We start from the raw sequence: 15,434 nt of genomic DNA on the forward strand, positions 1-15,434 counted from the left end.
TGTCTTTAGAAATGACCTGCCAGCCCCTCTACCCACCCCTCACCCTCGGCATCTCACCGTGCCTCGTAGCCCCCGCGCGCCACCTTACAAAATTTCACCTGTAATTAACAGCTGTGTCACAACATATTCCTTAGACACAGGCTGTGTCTAAGGAATATGTTGGCCTTAGTCACTAACAAGACTACATGATCGGCGCGACTCATCCTACACTCATCTCCATTCATACTTACTTACTTACTGCTGGGGCGCTACAAATCGCAGTCGATTCTTCGCCTCGTAGATCAGCCTCTTCCACGCTTCTCTGTCCGCTGCCATCTCCACTGTCCCTCCACACTGACTCACATCTCTCTTAACTTGGTCATACCTATAGTATATATCAACTACATGTTTCATAATCAATGTTCTATGTTGGCAATAATAAGTAAAAATAAATCATATGTTATTATTAATAATTAAAGTGTAAATAAGTTAACAACAACATTAGTCATTTTTTGTATCAATAAATCTTTTCAAATGAAGCAACGTTTTCAATTATTAACATCTAATGTTAATACAGGTCTAATGTGTTTAGAAGTGAGATACCTCTGTAGTTTGAGCAAGATTGTTTGTCACCTTTCTTATGTAATGGGATTATTATCGCTTCTGCCCACTCCTCTATTTCATTATTCCATACATTTGTTAAAAGGCTATGAATTTCTTTGATTAGGACTTTTCCACCACTTCTAATTGCTTCCGTTGTGATTCCGTCCTCTCCAGGGGCTTTATTGCATTTGAGTAACCTAATTGCTTTTTCTACTTCCTGTTCTGAGGGTGGTAAAACATTTGGTTCAACGTTGTGGTAGCTTAGATTTTCTTCTATGTCTCTAATTGTCGGTTCATCACATTTAGAAGTTCTTCAAAATAGTCTTTCCATACTTTAATGCCTGATTCGTTATCTACTACTACATTTCCACTTTTATTTTTAACTCCATAGGTTCTTGCAGAGAAACCACTTTTGAAAAGTCTAATTGTTCTATAAAAATCCCTGGCGTTGTTCGTGGTTCTGTTGTTTTCTGCTTTGGTCAGTTTTTGCCTCTCCTTGAATTCTCTTCCATTGTTTTTGGACAAGATTTGGTTCTGTTATAGGTGGTTCTGCGATTTCATGATTCTGTATTTCATCTCCATTCATACTTGGCTTAAAATACCTACTTTGTATGGTCGCCATTTCATAAGAAAGTATTAAAGTCAGTTTGGTCAGTTAATCACACTTTTGTTTGTTATTTTCATTAGGTTGTGGTAAGCTGTAAAAAATTTAAGCCACATCCTCACCAGCTAAAATAAGTAGTAGTGCAGTTTTCCTTACATCATTGCCCATTGGTAATGTCTGCAGCTAAAGCATACCTCTCAAATTGCTTAATCCACGTACCCCAATGCTGTGCGGAACTTGCAGGATTGGTATGGAGGTCAAAAGGATCAGGCTTATTGAGATCCATTATCCAATTATCCTCGTCGCCAGTTTAGTAAATTGAAACATAATAATTAACAAGACCAGATTTATTGAACTCACAAATCAGACTAAACTAAAAAGTAAACAAAACATAATAATATAAACAGTCATCTGACAGATGTTATAAATAAAACATATGGACTTATTTCTTGACACATAACAGTAAACTAGGATTGCTTTCAGAGCAGTGAAAGCCAGTTGAGCGGAGCAATCATGTTTAACAGTTTTTTTTTTATCAGATTACAAACTGTTATGCAAATATGAGAACATTAAGTAAAACATTTAACAAAACAATGTCAGGAAGCAAGCACCTGTTCACCAACAAGTCTTGCCAAAAATTGGGTCAATCATTTAAATATTTACAGAAATCTGTTTAAAGTAATAAATGAAAAATGTTTATAGATATAATACAAAATACAAATGTTCCCACACTCTGCACTGCTAGCCTTTACTACTTCTTTCACCAAGCCTACATCGTGGACCTGTTTCCATCCCTTCCCATAACATTTTAGGATTGCCGATACGGATACATATTAATCTAACTGCCACAAAGGGTTCCCACACCATTAGCATTTGTTACTTCCTTCACCACTTACTACGTTGTGGACCTGTTTCCCTCCCTTCCTAGAGCATTTTAAGATTGCAGATACATTAATCTAACTGCCACATACGGTTCCCACACACCGCACTGCTAGCCTGTCCTACTTCCTTCATCGCTTCCAAAGTCATGTACCTGTTTCCCTTCCTTCCCATAGTATTTTAGTATTTTAGATACGTTAATATAACTGCCCCAAATCGTTCCCAAACTCCGCACTGCTAGCCTTTACTATACTTCCTTCACCACCTCCTACATCATGGACCTGTTTCCCTTCCTTCCCATAGCATTTTAATATTTTAGATACATTAATCTAACTTCCCTTAAAGCGTTCCCACACTCTGCACTGCTAGCCTTTACTACTTCCTTCACCACTTCCTACGTCGTGGACCTGGTTTCCTTCTTTCCCAATAGCATTTTAGTATTAGATATATCAATCTAACTATCCCACACTCTGTCCTGCTAGCCTTTACTACTGTTCTTTATACTTAGTTGAGACTCTGGCTCTGGTCTACACTCACGAAACTATTTTCCTCAGTAATTTACCTAATAAATGACTTCCTCATTGTGGTAATGATTGGTGTTGGTGTGATGATTCTAGGAGAAATACGTCTGGTGCGCCCATTACGAGAGCTAGCTTCCATCTCTCGGCCCCACCAGCCTGTGTTGCTACGAGTGGTGGCCGAGGAAGTTGTCACTTCTGTGGACGAGCCTCAAGCCATGGCTAGTGAGGCTACAGTGGCTCTCTTGGTGGCTCAACTAGACAACTCTGCTCCATACTTCAAATCAACTCAGTAAGTATTAAAGATTTCCAAAATCACCCCTGTTACAAAGTATATTGGGAATGTCTTTTTCACATTTAAACATCAAGTTTGGAGGAAATGTTTTGTTTTACTACTAACAGTAGGCCTAATAACTAATATGTGTATGTGAACCTGAAATGCCATTTTACGTGGCCAATTCCGAGAAATATTGAGTACCGATTAAGATTCAAACCATTTGGATTTGACTGTATTCACTGAGTTAATGAAAATGTTTTTAGCTTTTAAAATATGGCCCAACTACTTAGGAAATAAAATAACTAACGTTCAAAATCCCAATTTTGTGCGATTATTGTCACATTTCCTCCCAATGTTTACTAGATACGTTATTTATCAAATACTAGATCATCTGTTAAAAACATAATCTATGAAAGATAACTAATCGGGAAAACAAAATATCCATGTGAGATAAATCCGTGTGACATATTTGCGAGGAATTTTGTTTGGATTAAAACTGTCAGATAGTATGTTTGTGATCAGGGCCGGTTTAACCCATACGCGAACTACGCGGCCGCATATGGCGCCACGAAAAAGTGGCGCCGTGGTGCCAACGGAACAGTTTTCTTTTTGCTTCAACAACGTAATTTTGTTTATTTTTGCTCAGAGTTCTTATACCACAATAGAGGCATTTATTTTGTTTGTACCAACAGCACTTGAAAAATGTGTATATTTGTACAGCACTACAACTCAAGGGCTCAATCCCATTTGCAGTTTCGATTTGTAGTGAGCTGACGCTCGGCAGCGTACGGTGCGGCGCCTGATCACAACAAGAAACTTCCCCCTCCCTTCCCTCCCTTCTGCGTCTTATCCTAGAGCAGAGCATTACGTTGTATTGCACTCTTTTAGTTTTATACGTATACAGTATCGGTATCCTATTGGCGTTGTTTTGATGATTCATGATTGTTGATAAGTGAATGATTACGAGTGTTTTAAGTTTAATTTATAATTAGCGCATTAAATAAGAAGAAAGTAAAAACTGAAAATGAGTCAAACATCTTGCGAGCCGATACTAAGAAAACAATGGCAGAAAAAAAACGTCTGGCACTTATTATCGAAAGCGTACGGCGAATTTGGAAGAGGAAGATAAAAAACAAGCCAAATCAATGAGTAGATTTTTGTTGAAATCATCTGGTGGCGAGTCTAGTCAGCCCAAAGAAGTCACGATAGAAGACGGCAATGACGTAGGTATTTATTTATTTATTTATTTTCCAAGGAAAGATTAAAACAAGCAGAGCTGATCACAAATGGCAAACATTACGTCATTGCCGTCTTCTATCGTGACGTCATGCTTGACGAGCATTACGGCCTTTGGTTTTGCTAAAGTTTATATAATGAGTAAAAGTGTAAAAACGTTAAATTTCTGCGAATGATAAACAATCTTATATTGCAAGTATTTTTCTAACCTAAACTTATAGAAAAGTTCTTCTCAAAATTATTGGGAGAAAATTTACAAATACGGTTAAGTTCTAGTGAAAAAAAAACAATAGAAAATCATTAGACATTCAAATGATATCACTACATATTGTATTGATATCATTAGATACATAGTGATGTCAATAGATGTCTAATGATATCAAGTGGCATCATTAGAGAATCTAGTGACATTAATCACTAGACATCAGTGAACTTGAAGTGATGTCTAGTGATCTCTGTTCGTCTAGTGACTTTAGTATTGATATCATTAGGCGATTCAATGATATCATTTGGTTACTTAATGATATCATTTGGTTACTTAATGATATCATTTGGTTACTTAATGATATCATTTGGTTACTTAATGATACAATTAAGGGTGTAATGATATTAGTTCAAATCAGTGTCTAGTGATCATCTGCTACTTAATTTTTCCAAACATTAAAAAAAATTGTTTTACTAATAGTTTTACCTAAAATTAAGAACTCAGTTAATTTTTATTTATTTATGAGCTAGGAAAAAAGTAAGATTACTATGAAAATTCTAGATTTTCTTTGGATTTTTTTCAATAATACTGGTCCTGTAAGTTTTTATTTACTACATATTTTTTTAAATATTTAACTTTTAAAATTGAAAAGTAATCTCTGATTGGAAATTGTAATATACAGTAACATCATAATTTTAGTCTGGGAGGCAGTGTAGAGTATAGGTTGTAGCGTTGTAGCATTTGTATTTCCTGAATATAAGCTATACTACACATTTCAAGCAGGGGACATATGCATTTTAAAGTTGAGTTTATTTTAAAAGTAAAACTCTGAGGGTTGGCAAATAATTTACTATTACTAGTAAATACAAATACAACGTAAATTTAATTGATTTCAAGAGTAATATAACACTGAAAATATGTTAAGTCTCTAGTTTGGACTTGACTTGGCACGCTACATGCGCCACTTGCCACAAACTGGAGTCAGACCGTCAGACGACAACAATGACAACATTCAACAAATTCAACTGTCAAGTCAACGCCGGGTGGACTCAGGACTGGAAACTAAGGATCCAAGGCAACCGTAGCCGTCCTCGGCGAGTTTATTTATTTCGGTATTTATTTGCAATCAGATTCAAAATTAGTAGAGGGAAAAAATACAGATCTATGTTTGACAACTACCTATAGTTGTAGTTGAGTACGCTAGTGAAACAACTATGGAAGCTACATAAACATCAAGACTACAAGAAAGATAACCTCAAATTATTACAGTTCTGTGTCAGTTTCAATTATGTTATGAGTTGTTATTTCGTGACTGAGTATTGACATAGCCTACATCTTTTCACGTTTTAATCCTTAGAGCATGTAAGTATAAAAGTGTGATTATAAGTTAGTATTTTAAGACATTAGGCCTAGACCTTGCAAATAATAAAATACAAGAAACCTCAAAACAGGTTTTAAGGATAGTTAGGCCTACAGTTTTTACTTATGTACACCTGACCAAATGTATAGGCCTAATGTTGTATACAATCTACAATTATAGGCTAAACTTAACTTACTTAGTCTATATCAAGGCTGCACTTTACTTTACGTCCTACACTCATTCTAATGAAAATATCGGTTATTCGATTGTTTCATTCGATATATCGTTTGGTTAGTTAGGTTAGGTTAACCTTACTTAACTAACAACCAAACGATATAACTTATCGAATAATTGATATATCGATCGATATTTTCATTCGAATGAGTGTAGGACGTAAAGTAAAGTGCAGCCTATATCAATTGTATGTTGTAGGCCCATTTTGGTGTGAATCATTAAACTGCAGAACTGCTTTAATCTAAATAACTTAGAGAAAGAATTATTCTGCTCATGAATTAGGTGTTTTTAAGAGGCAAATTAATGCATTTAAAAAACCTCCTTATTATTTTAGACAAGATACCTGTGCAGTTTTGGTGGAAGTAACTGTTTGGGTGCAGTGAAGACGACTAAAAATCCTCCTGACTCCTGACAAAATTTCTGTCCAGTAGGCCTATATAAGTTGGATGGAGGAAGAATATAAGTTATTTTAGCCTATCTTTTGCAATCTGCATGAAGTCAGCTAACTTGCGTAAGTAAGTTACTTTAGCAAATTTCTCCATAGGGAAGTTATTACCGTAGACACGGAAAGGCCTAGGGATCAATTTACTTTTTCATTGTGTTGTCTCCAGTTGCCATAGCCTATTGTTCTTTGAATTTTTATACAATCTATCCATGGCATTATTAAGAATGCATATTTTTTGCTATGTAAGTTATGTGTGTGTGTCCGTAACTCGAGTAGTTTTGATCCAATTTTGATGAAATTTGATATGAGTGTCTAAAGATGACAATAGACTTGAATGAGTTTGTGAACCAGAAAGGTCAGTTTATGGGAACGGGTTGTTATAGCGATTATAAGTTTTTAGTCAAGATGGTAAAGTAAAATTAAAACTAGATTTAGGCCTACTGTACCATATCGATTAAAATTAAAATTCAAAATAAAAGGGCTTAGGCTATGCTACGTTTGATTGCTGAGCAAAAATCAGAACGGTGTAGGCCAAGAATTGCCTGCACCACTAGTAAATATTAATGTACCGGTAGGCCTAAATAACTCTGATTACTAAAAATACATTTAGGCTAACGAATAAACTGTATTAGACCCGTTGGCCACGTATTTTAGTTCTGGACCAAAATTAATTTGTGTGCGTACATGGAATGGGCCACCGCTACAACTACCTGTTATTTGTTAAATGTATTTTTGGGTAAATTGTGTCTAGTGACAGTTTTATTTTTATATTTATGACAAAGCTAGTGGATGCCTGAATATATCTGATGTGTTGACAAAAACGCATCGCAAATCAGCAGTGAATGGGATTGTCAGAAGGTAGGTATACAATTAATTTTTATTTATATTTGACATTCCAGTAGTAGTAAATGAATGACCACTAGGCAAACTTTCAACTTTTGAGTTAAAATTTTGCTATAAATTGCTGCCCAAAACCCGTTTAGTATTTAAAGCGTGGATTTCTTATTCACTCCGTAGTAAATGGTTTAGCCGAATTTTTGTTCTGGTGAGTTGACAATATATAGATTTCAAAATATTTTTGATTGGTCATTTTTTATTTTATCGGTGTATGTCTTTTCAGGACTTTTCTGTGAACGTTTTCGAGAGGAGGTCCTCCACCAACAGAAAACGAGGTGGTCCTGCGTTGTGCTGCAGTAAAAAGTTATATCTCACAAAAAATGTCGCAATCACAAAAAAATCCCAACCCTAATAGGCCTAGTTAAACACTAATTATTAAAAACAAAAGTAAACTTTATTCTGATTCTTAAATCAACATAGGCCTATTTTATTTAGCTTGGTTTCATTTTAAAGATATAATTTTTATATTGAGCAAATTCCTGCTAAACTGAAATTATGGGGATAGAACTGTCATGTACCGTGTCTGTAACTAATCTTCCGAATAGTCAGGGTTTGGTATTTTTTGTTATTGAAACCCATTTGTTTGTTTTATGAATAAAAGTACGTAGTTACTATAGGCCCTAACAGTGCAATCTTAGTCACATATTTAACTTTTTGCTACCTTTGTTACAATTTACTGATAAAAGTTTAGAAATTTGTCTCTAGAATTTTTTTTCTGCCTATATCATCACAAGTTTATGTCTGTGTAAGGGTCAACATGTTATCCTACATGACACCGATCGTGGTAAGTGTTACTTAAGAGCAACATCTTATCTTCTTGACTATCTTAGGGTGGGTAATACAATAAGTAAGTGATGTCTGACGAGATTTGGTTGCATCATTTGTCACCACCATGCCAAAATCATTAGACATCACTATGCAAAAGATCAATCAACATAACCTAGTGATACGTAGTTGTAATTGGGCCAACTAGACATCACTACGTTACCTAATGATCATACATTACCTAGTGATACGTAGTTGTAATTGGGCCAACGAGACATCACTACGTTACCTAATGATCATACATCACTACGTTACCTAATGATATCACTACGTACGTAGTGATGTCTAGTTGGCCCAATTACAACTACGTATCACTACGTATTTTTTTAATGATTCTCTAATGTTTTTTTCACTAGGGCTGGTACTGTGTCTATGAATTTATTGCCACTTGAAAAACAACACTTATTGCCTGATGAATTTAATCAGGTATTCAAACAGCTGTAACTATAAATGAAACATTTTTCATTTTTAGTTTCCAAGTAATTGTGTGAGCCCAAGGATGTATTCCAATACTTTTGTTGATCAAAAATATCACACATGCATAACAGATAGGTACCAAATATATTGTTTTGCTTCTGAGAATCTAAAATATAAAATTATAATGGTCCTAGAAACACATCTAACTACGAATTATATGTTGACAGCTGTATGGAAATTTGGTAAAAATTTTAGTTACAGCAATAGGAGATTTTCATTGTAGTTGTTAGCCTCCGGATTGCCAAATAATATTAAAAAAGGTTCAAATACCTGCTATTAAGCAATCCAAATTTGTTGTTAAAACAACTAGTTTCGGTGTCTGTGTGACACCATCATCAGGCTGCACAAGGACAGTTTTCTTTCTTCATACGAAGAGCGTCATATTTACACGAAAATAAATAAACATTTAAAGACGACACGAACACGAGACATTTATGGTAACTGATCAGTTAAGACACAGACGACGCTAACCCGGCGGAGTTTGACAGTCTGGTTAGTTAGGCAGTCTGGACTCAAACTCCGCCGGGTTAGCGTCGTCTGTGTCTTAACTGATCAGTTACCATAAATGTCTCGTGTTCGTGTTTGTGTCGTCTTTAAATGTTTATTTATTTTCGTGTAAATATGACGCTCTTCGTATGAAGAAAGAAAACTGTCCTTGTGCAGCCTGATGATGGTGTCACACAGACACCGAAACTAGTTGTTTTAACAACAAATTTGGATTGCTTAATAGCAGGTATTTGAACCTTTTTTAATAGGAGATTTTACATTTTATTTGTGATCTTACAACATTACGGTATCCTAACCAAAAACTTTTCTTTAGATTTGGATTTTTTAAATAGTATATGAGTGTTGTCACTTTCTGGTAGAATTTGGCAAGCAATACGTTAGTTACATCATCAACTAGTACATTTAAGTACAATATGTATATTTAATACTGTACAGTGGTCGTCCATGGGTCAAAAACTCGACCCTACAGATTTCTCTATTTTAACCTCACGCTTTTAATAAAACATGTGATTGTAATTTCTTCCATTTGTTTTGAATTTCTGTTTATGTTTTCTTGTTATTTTGTCACCAGCATGACAACCCATAAGGCCCATGTTAATTTTTTAAAAATTTAAAATTAATTTTTTGTGCTTTTTTATATTTTAATTTATAAAGGGATTTTGCGTACCTACAGGAAAATATCTTTCTAACAGTATGCGTAGATTTTCCCTGCGATGCACACGGGCTGAGAAAAAAGGCTTTAAAGAAACATGCTTGCCTATTAATGTATAAAATATTTATGTAAGTTAACTAATAAACTCACTCTTTCAAATTTGTGTTCTAGTTACAACACAATGCTGGAGGAAAACAGTGTCCAAGGGACTTTGTTGATATTCAGTGAAAGCACCTCGGTCAAGGATAATGAAGTGGCAAGTAAAACTACAACTATTTTTTATTTTATTTTTTAATAAGCTATCAGCGTAGTACTCATGGTAAGATTTGGACCCGGGACCAATTTACTTTTTTGTTTTGAGGTCCCTAGAGGCCAAAAACACCAACCGTTCAAATTCATATATATATATTTATACATTTATATACAGGGTGATCAACTCAATGAGGCCACCATTGGGATATCGGAAACAGTAAGAATTAGAGAAAACTTTAAATGGGGGACATTCCTTTATTTTTTGTGGCAGTTAAAAATATGATTTTATTTTTTCGAAATTCAGCCGCCATTTTCCAAAATGGCGGCCAACTTTGAAATTTCTTATGGAACACCCTATATTTTATCATGTTTTCGGATAGAACAGGCAATTTAAAAACTTTTTTATTCTTGACATTTTTTCGATAAACCCACTCGTTTAGGAGTTACAGCCTATGGAAAAATGACTTCCGGTGTACATTTTACATCATGTAGCTCCTAAACAAGTAGGTTTATAGCGAAAATTCGAAAAGTAAATAAGTCAAATAAGTCTTAAAATTGCATCCACATTCCAAAAAGACCATAAAATTCGTTAAAACTATTAATTCTATTATTTTTAAAATGGCGGCCATTTTCCAAAATGGCGGCAAACTTGAAAAGTGGAAAACTGTGTATTTTATGGTCTTTATGGAATGTGGATGCTATATTAAGACTTCTTTGACTTATTTACTCATCGCATTTTCGCTATATACCTACTTGTTTAGGAGCTACATGATGTAAAATGCACACCGGAAGTCACTTTTCCATAGGCTGTAACTCCTAAACGAGTGGGTTTATCGAAAAAATGTCAAGAATAAAAAAGTTTTTAAATTGCCTGTTCTATAAAATATAGGGTGTTCCATAAGAAATTTCAAAGTTGGCCGCCATTTTGGAAAATGGCGGCTGAATTTCGAAAAAATAAAATCATATTTTTAACTGCCACAAAAAATAAAGGAATGTCCCCCATTTAAAGTTTTCTCTAATTCTTACTGTTTCCGATATACCAATGGTGGCCTCCTTGAGTTGATCACCCTGTATATGTGTCCGTTAGCACGATAACTCGAGCAAAAATGATTTTGATGAAATTTGGTACATATAAACCTACATTATTCGAACGATATAAACCTACATTATTCGAACGAGTTCGTGAACCAGCATGATCGGACCATGGGAACGGGGGTTTATGGGGGGTTTTATGGGTAACAGTTGGTTTATCTCATTTTTGACCCTAAAAAACATAAAATTTATCAATTTCTCTCCAAACCATTTTGTAGAGCTTAAAAAACCAATAATTTAGTATATTGAAGCGTTATTATGCGCCTAATGGTTACGGAGAAAATTCCAAAAAATTTAAATTTTAAATTCCCATGTTATACTTATGGAGAGTAAGTAAACTGTTGTTGTTTGCTTGTTTATGAGCATATTTTGATCACATTTTGAAAATGCATTTATTTCATACTAAACTATTAACATTTTACAAAAGAAAAAGACTTTTTTACCCTCCCTGTTGCAGCAAATCTTGAGTACTCGTTAAATTAATGCTATTTAAAGAGGGAATAAATGTGATATTTTTAAGGAGACATTTTAGTGTAAATCCAATTAGGCAAATGGAAATTCGCTTAGTCTGCAGGTTTGCTGCGGCGGGGGTATTTAACTGTATGTAATGTGGTTATGAATAATTAAGTAGAGTACAAAATAATTATAATTATATTATATAATTATTTACAATTTTTAAAATTATAATAATTATAATTTGTGATATAGGCCTATCGTTTTTATCAAAGATATAGTTTAACCAGACTAGGGGGTGGAAAAGTTATTGGGCTTAGGGACGTTACAATGCTAAATATTCCCTGGCTATGCCCCACGGGTTTCAAAGTTTCCATGTTATTCTTATGAGTACCGGTATTCATATTTAAAAGGAATTAAAGAATTTGGCCACCTGTTTCAACTAAACAAGTTGGTTCTATGGTTTCTACCTTGGAACCCTGATGACCAGGCCATAAAATATCTTGGAGTATGGCTGGACAAAAAACTTAATTGGAACTACCACGTTAATCAAAAACTGTCCCAAGGTTATGCACGCCTTGCAAAGCTTTTCCCTTTAATCAATAGGAAATCTACTCTGAAGCCAGCTTGTACAGTTCTAATCTATAAATCAATAATTCGGCCCTTGATTACATATGCATCTCCTATCTGGGGATTAGCTATATCAAAAAACAAACTCTTCAAAATTCAAGTGATTCAAAACAAAATTCTAAGAATAGCGGTGAATGCTCCCTGGTTTGTTAGAAACAGGCATATACATGAAGAACTAGGAGTGGAGTCTATCTCGGCCTTTATTGAAAAAACCACCTCAAAATTTCTAAAATCTTTAAACGATGTTCCTGGTGCATTAACTTTTCATCTTGGTGAAGCAACTGAGAACAGGAGGCTACGTCGAAGGCTCCCTCAAGATCTATTGGAGGAATGAAGCCTAAAGAAGATTAAATTATTCTCTAAATTAATTATGTTACAGGGTGACTCAGGTTTGGGCGAACCCACGATGTTATTATAGTTAATTTCTTATTAATTTTGTTAACACTTCTGTGTATAATGTCTACATTGAACCAGAAATAAATGATGCTGTAAAAAAAAAAAGAAAAAAAAAGAATTTGGCCACTTGTTTTAACTAAACAAGTTGGTTCTATGATATTTAATAGCATTAAAAGTTACAAGGTTTACCAATAGAGGGTACATTTGGATACAAACACTTTAAGAAGCGCAATGCCTTTGTTCAAAATTCAGTCTGGGAATATTAGAATTTCGGATAGTTTATACGATGGCCGCTAGGTAGACTATCGCGAGCCCACAGCCAAGTCAGCTGACTGAGTGAGAGAGAGTGTAATCAGCTTAAAGAGAGAGTGAGATAGAGCGAGCCATCTTAGCGGTGCCCGCGCTCATTTCGGCGGCAAAATTCCAGTCTGACTATTTTGCATAAGCATTTCGCTTTTTAAAGAGGTTGTATTCATTGTTTAAATTAATAAAATGACTCTAATTAATTATAAAATAATTAATAGAAACACGCATATTTACTCAACACAAATCTATTTCATTCATGAATGTTAACAAAACAAAAACAATAGAAAAACATATGATAGTAAAAATATATATAAATTAAAAATTGGAAAGTCTTAAAGAAGTTACAACAATCTCCCTCACTATTTTCAACTGGCAGTGGAATTATGAAAGAACAAAGTCCTTGTATCGGCACGGCATTTGCCTTTGTCGCTTTGATCTCACTAGATTAACAGAAACTTCGGCATTGTTTGATTCTGTTCCCTGAACTACTGGAACCTCTGATTTGTTTGCTTTGGGAGTTGGTGGTCTTTCCGAAATTTACGGTCCTTCGGAAGTTGATGGTCTTGCGGGAGTTGATGGTCTTTCAGGAATTGACAGTCTTTCAGGATTAGATAATCGATTAAAATGAGTAGCAGCCTTAGTATTTTCCTTTGTGCTGTGTTTAGACGTCCGTGGAACATCAAATATGTGGATTGGTCCCGCACTAACAATTTTGGGTTTTGTTATCAAAGTAGACCGCAATTGATCAATGTGTCGTTTTACAAGTCGGCCTGACTTGTCAAGGGAAACTAGATAGTGTTGAGTTCCCAACTTTTTATTTACCTCTCCAAACTCCCAAAGGTTCTTGTTGTTTATGAAGAGACAAACCTGAACTCTCTCCCCCTCATTGAATGAACGTGCAAAAGGAGCATTTCTAGTTGAAGCTTTTTGTACTTTAGGAAAAATGGCATCCATTCGTATTCTTAACTTCCTGTGGAGGTAAAGTTCAGCCGGTGATTTGCCACATGCTAGAGGAGTTGCCCGGTACCACACTAAGATCTTCTGGACCTTTATTGCCATTGGTATGTTTTCCGAAGCTGTGGACTTCAGGCGGTTCTTCAATGTTTTAACAGAGCGTTCTGCTAAGCCATTTGTTGCTGGGTGTCCTGGAGATATGAATTTCTGGAAAATGCCATGCAATTTGCAATAAGCTTGGAATGTATCACTTTGAAAAATTGAGGCGTTGTCAGATACCATAACATTTGGGTAGCCGTGTGTAGCAAAAATCTGTTCAAGCAGATGTATGGTATTGGAGCTGGATGGTGCATCTTTGATTACTTTTATCTCTGCCCATTTTGACCTAGCATCAATACACAGGAGGAAGTTGAAGCCTTGAAACGGTCCTGCGTAGTCAATGTGTATTCTTTCCCAGTTCTCTTTTGGGATTTCCCACGGGTGATTGGGAACTTTGGGCGGATTTGACCGTGTTAGTGTACAATTTTTACATCCTTTCACAAGATGCTCAATGTCCTTGTCAATATTTGGCTAGTAAACATAGCGCGGTGCTAGCTGTTTCATTTTTGTGATTCCAATATGACTTTTGTGAAGTTCATTTAGAATCTTGTTTCTAAGTAGTGATGGAATGTACACTCTTTCTCCCCGGAAAATAATGTTTTCGACTAAAGTAAAGTCAGAATCAAGTGAATTGGTGAGTAGGTCTTTCAAAATCTTAGAGAGCACTGGATCTTTAGCTAACTCATTCTTGATACTTTCAGCTGTGATTTCATGGCTTGAAATTTGAAAAATGGCTTGGCTGCAGATTTGATGTACCTCTTTTCCAATTTTCTTGTCTTTAGTAAAGTGAGTTTGTGTAAGAGGAGCTCTTGAAAGACAATCCACGTTTTCTATTTTCCAGGCCCTTTTTGAACACCAACTTGTAATAATTGAAACCTGACAGATATGATGCATATCTGAGTAAACGAGCTGAAGTCATTTGTGGTAGAGCCTTGTCATGCCTGAAGATCCTAGATATGGGCTGATTATCTGTTACAAGATGAAATTGGGTCCCAAATAAGTTAGTAATAATAGAAGTGGGAGACACCAAAAACTATGGCCAATGCTTCCCGGTCTAGTTGACTATAGTTACATTCGGCATCAGTGAGTGAACTTGAGGCGTAAGCAATTGGTCTCTCAGTTTCATCTATTAAGTGGCTAAGAACTGTAGCTAGTCCAGTAGGTGAAGCGTCTGTGGTGAGGACTAACGGTAGTTTTGGATCGAAAGGTAAGAGTATTCTGTTACTGCAGAGCTCAGTTTTGATTTGTTGAAAAGCCTTTTCACATTCTGGTGTCCATTCCCATTTCTTATTTTTGCTTAACAAACGTCGCAAAGGAGTGACAGTTGAAGCATCTGGAAAGAAACGAGAGTAGTAAGAAACCATTCCTAAGGCTGTGGTTTCCTAGACGCGTAATAGATGCGCTGCGTGTGCGCATCTAAGACGCAGCACACTTGTCTTATGGAGTTTCGTGTAAGCGGTTTCCTAGGCTGCGTATCTAATGCGCGCGCATCTAATACGCGCGCACCAATAGCTGTGTATTTGACCGACTGCTTTCAGAGCAGTCGAATCTGAG

General features: G+C 35.6%; 1 protein-coding gene and 1 long non-coding RNA gene across 3 annotated transcripts in view; both read left to right on the forward strand.

Moving 5' to 3' along the window:
• The window catches only part of LOC128983577 (cadherin-86C-like), a 297,541-nt gene that overhangs the window by 153,219 nt on the left and 128,888 nt on the right, over positions 1-15,434 (forward strand). The window contains exons 8-9 of the mRNA XM_054402910.1: positions 2,683-2,875; positions 9,870-9,954. Of these exons, the coding sequence (XP_054258885.1) occupies positions 2,683-2,875; positions 9,870-9,954 (278 nt within the window). The remainder of the gene's footprint in view (positions 1-2,682; positions 2,876-9,869; positions 9,955-15,434) is intronic.
• LOC128983581 (uncharacterized) lies at positions 5,358-7,999 on the forward strand. Of its 2 annotated transcripts, none has more exons than XR_008489871.1 (3): positions 5,358-5,663; positions 6,230-6,410; positions 7,461-7,999. It is a non-coding gene; the product is annotated as an uncharacterized LOC128983581 (long non-coding RNA). The 2 variants fall into 2 exon arrangements; XR_008489870.1 differs by having other exon boundaries at positions 6,230-6,406.

Source organism: Macrosteles quadrilineatus, unplaced genomic scaffold, assembly GCF_028750875.1.
Source record: "Macrosteles quadrilineatus isolate MER2022 unplaced genomic scaffold, UCM_ALF_1.0 Scaffold_1__1_contigs__length_201487025, whole genome shotgun sequence".
Lineage (NCBI taxonomy): Eukaryota > Metazoa > Arthropoda > Insecta > Hemiptera > Cicadellidae > Macrosteles > Macrosteles quadrilineatus.